The 6,211-nt window shown below is 32.1% G+C and overlaps 1 protein-coding gene across 1 annotated transcript; it reads left to right on the top strand.

The window, feature by feature from the left end:
* Positions 1 to 4,452: 4,452 nt before the first annotated feature.
* LOC119613024 (protein Wnt-1-like) lies at positions 4,453 to 5,905 on the top strand (the record flags this gene model as incomplete). The annotated part of the gene is made up of 2 exons (XM_037968958.1): positions 4,453 to 4,898; positions 5,019 to 5,905. Coding segments are annotated over 2 exons (908 nt in total), but the record flags the coding sequence as incomplete, so codon positions are not given.
* Between the last annotated feature and the right edge of the window lie 306 nt (positions 5,906 to 6,211).

Genomic DNA, 6,211 nt, shown 5'->3' with positions numbered 1-6,211 from the left:
AAGACCTCATCAGTAGCAAAAAGTTCTTTTGTTTGGTATAATCTTCCAGTATATAAGTTTTTGGTGTTACAAGCGGCTTTTGTTTAACTGCAATTCTTTAGCAAAATCTTTTAAAACTTCTTAGCCAGCCATATAGTAATTTGAAATTATTTTTTTCCTTCTTCTTCTTCTTCTTCTGCATCTCTTTCAAACATTTGTTAACTTGTCTTGGTGTTATTAGGCTGAGTGGATAGTGATGACTTGGCTGGATGGCTGGCTGTTTGGATCGTTTTTGGCCGGCCATAATTTATTTAAATTGACAGCATGGATGCTCATTTTAAGCGCTATTCATCAGGTTTTATTATGCAACTTGATGGATGATGTGGTTTTGTCTTTTGAATGACAGTATGTATTGCAAATTGTTGCAATAATTAGTTAAAACATACAATGAGTGAACGAATGAATAAATAAATGAATGAATGAATGAATGAATGAATGAAGGCATGAATACATATGAATAAGTTGTAAGTAAAATGGTAAATGTTTTATAATGAAACTTGCAGTTTGTAGTTTTAACACAAAATATATTATTTTTCGTATAATGAAGATTAAGAGTTGAAGTTAAAAAGTGATTTGATTATTTGGTAATTAGAAGTAACAAAGGAATATCTGGCTAAATAAGACTTAAGAATTTCTTTAAAGAAATACATTTCTAAAGCAATCATAAACCGTTATATGTGTGAGCTTCTGACTGAACTATAGTATGGACTAAATATTTCTTGATGTTCAGGACAATATACGACAGAACTATAGATTGCAATATAGTTAGACATATAGACTAGTCTATAGTCAAGCATGTAGACAGGCCTATAGAATGGACTTTAATAAGTCTGAACTATATGCTGGAATATTAAGTCTGGAATATGGCCTGTAGTATATAGTTGACTATTGATTGAACTATATTCTGGACTATAGACTGAATAATAGTCAGGCATATAAAATGGACTGTAGTACAACTGAGCTGGAGTCTGGACTAAGGACAAGATTATTGAAAGGATTACTGGACTGAGCTTTATTCTGGACTATATAAAGAGCTATACATTGAACTATAGTCAGGACTACAGACAGGAAAATAGTCTGGACTATAGACCGGCTTATAGACAAGATTGAAGACTATAGCCTGAAGTACAAAGTTTAATATAGACTGAACTATAGACTGGACTTCTAGAATTATATTCCGGATTATAAACTGGACAATAACTGTGGGCTGTAGTTGCTATAAAGTTGCTATATTCACTAATAATCGAAATGCACACATTTCACTGTCATATTTCTAAAAATAAATGCAATTTTTTACAAATAACTGTAATCAGGAAAATATAAAATAAATTACTATAAAGAAAGTGCCGGTAAGTGACAAAAAACCCAGAGTTGGTGGGTGAAGTCACTTGAAAGTCATTAAAAATACATAGACAAACGAAAATCCCCATAATATTTATTAATTAACAACAAATAATATTTACAACTCATCGAAATTAACAAATAAATAAACAAATAATAAAAAAAACAACAACAACAAAATATTTTAAAACAAAAGAAGTCATGTTTCACTTCACTACCGTCCGACTGATGACAGTTCATACTAAATACGTGTGTGTGAACAAAAAAAAAACAAAAAAAACATAAATTTATTTCTGTTAAATTTGACAACTGACATAAGAAAAGTGTCAAAATGAACAGAAACAAAATACGTAAAACACGTCAAAAGTGTGTAAATAAATAATAATATTATAAAAAAAAACTCTTGCAAATGCAAATAGTATAAACTTGCTAAATAATGCTAATTACTCATTGAATCGTTTAACATTATTTACATGACACATGTAAACATACATAGGTATATGTAGGTATACTATACATACAAATATATGACTGGGACTATGAATGAATTGACACCTTAAGTAAATTAAGATAAAGAAACAGACTGAAATAAAAAATACATATTTAAATAATATAGACTATTGTCAAAAGTGCCAGTATTTAAGTCAATGTGTCATCTAGAATTGAATGACAACTACTCACAACACACATACGAACACTCATATCGTGCATTAATGTTGTCAGTTTTTACCCAAAGATCGATGACTCTGTCTGTTGCTGTAGTTCGGGAGTTACTTATAACTTTTTAAATTCTCACGATTGTTATTCGTATTTATTTTTCTATTTGCCAGGCATGGATAATTGAAATTTTGAAAAAGAACACTTATTGAACCTAAACTATAAGCTAGTCTATTGACTGGTTTATTGGTTAGTCTATTGATTAGTCTACTGACTAGTTTATTGGATATTCTATTGATTAGTATATTAGTTTGTTTATTGACCAGTCTAGAGACTAGTCTACGGACTAATCTATTGGCTAATCTATTGACTATTCCATGGACTACAATTAGATAGTCTTTTGATTAGTCTATTGGCTAGTCTATTAACTAGACTTGGTGGCCTATTGTAGAGCCTATTGATTAGTCTGTTGGCTAGTCTATTGACTAGTCCATTGGCTACTCTATTGACTAGCCTATTGACTAGTTTATGGACTAGTCTATGGGCTAGTCTAAAGACTAGTATATGGACTAGTCTATTGGCTAATCTATTGACTAGCCTATTGGCTATTCTGTTGGCTAGTCTATTAATTACTCTATTAGATAGTATATTAAATAGTCTATGGACTAGTTTATTGTCTAGTCTGTTAACTAGCCCATTGGCTAGTTTATTGACTAGTATAGTCTGTTGGCTTGGATTAGTCTATTGAGTAGTCTATTGGCTAGTCCATAGATTAGTTCAATTGGTCCATTTGCTGGAGTCATGACTAGTCTATTGATTAGCCTATGGACTACTCTATTGGATAGTCTATTGATTAGTCTATTGGCCAGTTTACTGACTAGTCTATGGACTAGCCTATTTACTAGTCCATAGACTAATCTATAGACTAGTGTATTGGCAAATCTATTGACTAGTCCATGGACTACGGACTAGTCATGGATAGTCCATGGACTATCCATGGACTAGTCTATTAACTAGACTAGTGGGTAGCCTATTGGATAGCCTATTGATTAGTCTGTTGGTTAATCTATTGACTATTCCATTGGCTACTCTATTGACTAGTCTATTGACTAGCCTATAGTCTAGTTTATGGACTACCCTATTGGCTATTTACAAGCCTATTGGCTAGTCTATTAATTAGTCTATTAAATAGTCTATGGACTAGTCTATTGTCTAGTCTGTTAACTAGTCTATTGATTAGTCTAGTCTGTTGCCTTGGACTAGTCTATTGAGTAGTCTATTGGCTAGTCCATAGACTAGTTCAGTTGGTCCATTTGCTAGACTATTGACTAGACTATTGCCTAGACTATTGGCTAGTCTATTGACTAACCTATTGACTAGTCTATGGACTAGTCTATAAACTTGTCTATGGACTAGTCTATAAACTTGTCTATTGGTTAGTATATTGACTTGTCTATTGGCTAGTATATTTACTAGCCTATTGGCTAATCTATGGACTACTCTATTGGCTAGTCTATTGATTAGTCTGTTGGCTAGTCTATTCACTAGCCCATTGGCTACTTTATTGACTTGCCTATAGACTACTTTATAGGCTAATCTATTGGCTAGTCTATTGATTAGTCTGTTGGCTAGTCTATTAACAAGCTCATTACCTACTCTATTGACTACCATATTGGCTAGTCTATTGACAACCCCATTACCTACTCTATTGACTAGCCTATTGGTTAGTCTATGGACCAGTCTGTTGGCTAGTCTATTAAATAGTCTATGGACTAGCCCATTAGCTCTAATCTATGAACTAGTATATTGACTAATCCATGGACTATTGATTACACTATTGACTAGTGTGTGGACCAGTTTAAGGACTACTCTAGTAACGAATATATTTATTAGTCCGTTCAAAAATGTATGGACCAGACGATGGGCTAGTCTATTTGCTGACTAATCTGTTGACTATTCATTATATAAAAATACTGAAAACTAAAACAGTAGTGGATTTTCTATTCCTGCTATTTACAAGCAATTTACTTACACGTTTACATTTGTTTTTTATTTCATTTAATTCTATTTATGAACTTACGGATGTTGGGGTAACTACACCTGAGATAAATACTAAATATTGGCTTTATAACGTTGTACCTAAACACTACTTCATATATAGTGAAGTAGAGTAGTATTGTATTGCTAAGAGGTGGTGAGTAAGTATGCAAATGAGAACGTGACAAATGTCAAATAGTTGTCACTTTAGAAGTGTGTTTATTTAGCATAATATGAATTTTAAAGTAGCCAGAGCAAATAAAACTAAAATGCAAACGTTTAAGAAAAAATATATCAAACAAATAAACTAGTAATTGTTTATAATAAAAGTTAATTATGATTAATATTAATCTATATAAATCATTTCTTTCATTTCAGATACTCGAGAAACTGGTTTTGTTAATGCCATTACCTCAGCGGGTGTTACTTATGCGGTAACCAAAGCCTGTACTTTGGGCAATTTGGTAGAATGTTCTTGTGACAAAAGCCACTCCAGACGCAATGGTGGTCAACCACAAATGGTTAATGCTGTAACGGCTGTAGCTGCCTTGGAGAAGCAACAGGCGGAATATGAGAGGAATTCTACAAGGCCGCGTCATAATGCTAATAATAGCCGTAGGGGCGGGGGAGGAGGCGGTGGCAATAGAAGGCGAAAACTTTTGAAAAATATTAAATTTCCCGAGGGCGAATGGGAATGGGGAGGTTGCAGTGATAATGTAAATTTTGGCTTTCGTCATTCGAGAATATTTTTAGATTCTAAATATCGTCGTCGAAGTGATCTGAGGACGTTGGTGAAATTACACAATAATATGGCGGGGAGATTGGTAAGTTGGGTTTATAATAATTTACAGGGAAAGAGAAAAGGCTGAAGTTCTTTAACCCGCGTGTTACCTGGCGAGGACATTTTAATGAAAATAAAACATTCTTTACTTTTTTCCTTCCAGGCCATTCGAGATTCTATACGTTTGGAATGTAAATGTCATGGCCTATCCGGTTCATGTACTGTTAAAACATGCTGGTTAAAAATGCCCTCATTTCGTGAAGTTTCCACGCGGCTTAGAGAAAAATTCGATGGTGCCTACAAAGTAGTGCTACGTAATGATGGCAATAGTTTTATGCCCGAAAGTGAAAATGTCAAACAACCCTCAAAATACGATCTAGTATATTCAGATGATTCAGCCGATTTCTGTGCACCTAACATACGAACCGGTTCGTTAGGGACACAAGATCGTGAATGCAACAGCACCTCTATGGGGGTAGATGGTTGTGAACTCTTATGCTGTAATCGAGGACACAAACATCATATCGTCTCCGAATGGGTTAATTGTAAGTGTGTATTTAAGTGGTGCTGTGAGGTGACTTGTGAAAAATGTCTCGAAAAACGTGAAGTCAATACATGTCTTTAGGAGAGATGTGCGAATATACTTAATAGTTTGTAATGCAAAATAAAAATAAAATCAAGAAGCTTTCCATTACACGTGATAAATTTTAATTATTTATTAACAAAACAAATCTGTTTTAGTGATTAAGTGATTAAAAACGCTATAGTATTCAATTTACTACCTACTTTTTGTATACTTTTTTTCTTTAATTAATTTTAGTTTTGTTTTATTATATTTAAATGTATTAACGTGATAATATTTGTAATATTTTTTATTATTATTTTTTAATTAATTGTTTTTATTTTTAATTTTTGTAAAACTACTAAATACTTAATGTATTTGTGTTAAGTAGGCTAGAATCTCTTTATATTTATAGTTAAAATACTTATATACTTATACTTATATACACAAGGAAATGTTAAAGGTTATGCATTGTTAACGATGTAACATTTCGATTTTGTAAATAATTTAGTTTAATATAGAAAGTAAAAAAAAAAACGATTAAAAGAAGTGCTTGTTAAAAGTGGTTTGGTATTTAAAAAAATGGTTTATAAAGGAAGTAAGTATTAAAAATATATACATCTGTATATCTAATCTAACTGATGATCAAGAGAAGCTACACTTGTATTGCTTCATATCTAAATTTAAATAATTGTTCTTATCATTACATAATAAATTTATTATTTTGCCTTAAGTTTAACACTTTAGTATAAATTTTTAAAAGAATATATGTGAAAACAATCAGTATTTATCCC

Source organism: Lucilia sericata, unplaced genomic scaffold, assembly GCF_015586225.1.
Source record: "Lucilia sericata isolate MDLA Ls3-8-SP2 unplaced genomic scaffold, ASM1558622v1 Contig001922F_arrow, whole genome shotgun sequence".
Classification (NCBI taxonomy): Eukaryota; Metazoa; Arthropoda; class Insecta; order Diptera; family Calliphoridae; genus Lucilia; species Lucilia sericata.
The sequence above is the reverse complement of the archived record's forward strand: the minus strand, read 5'-3'. Positions and strand labels throughout refer to the sequence as shown.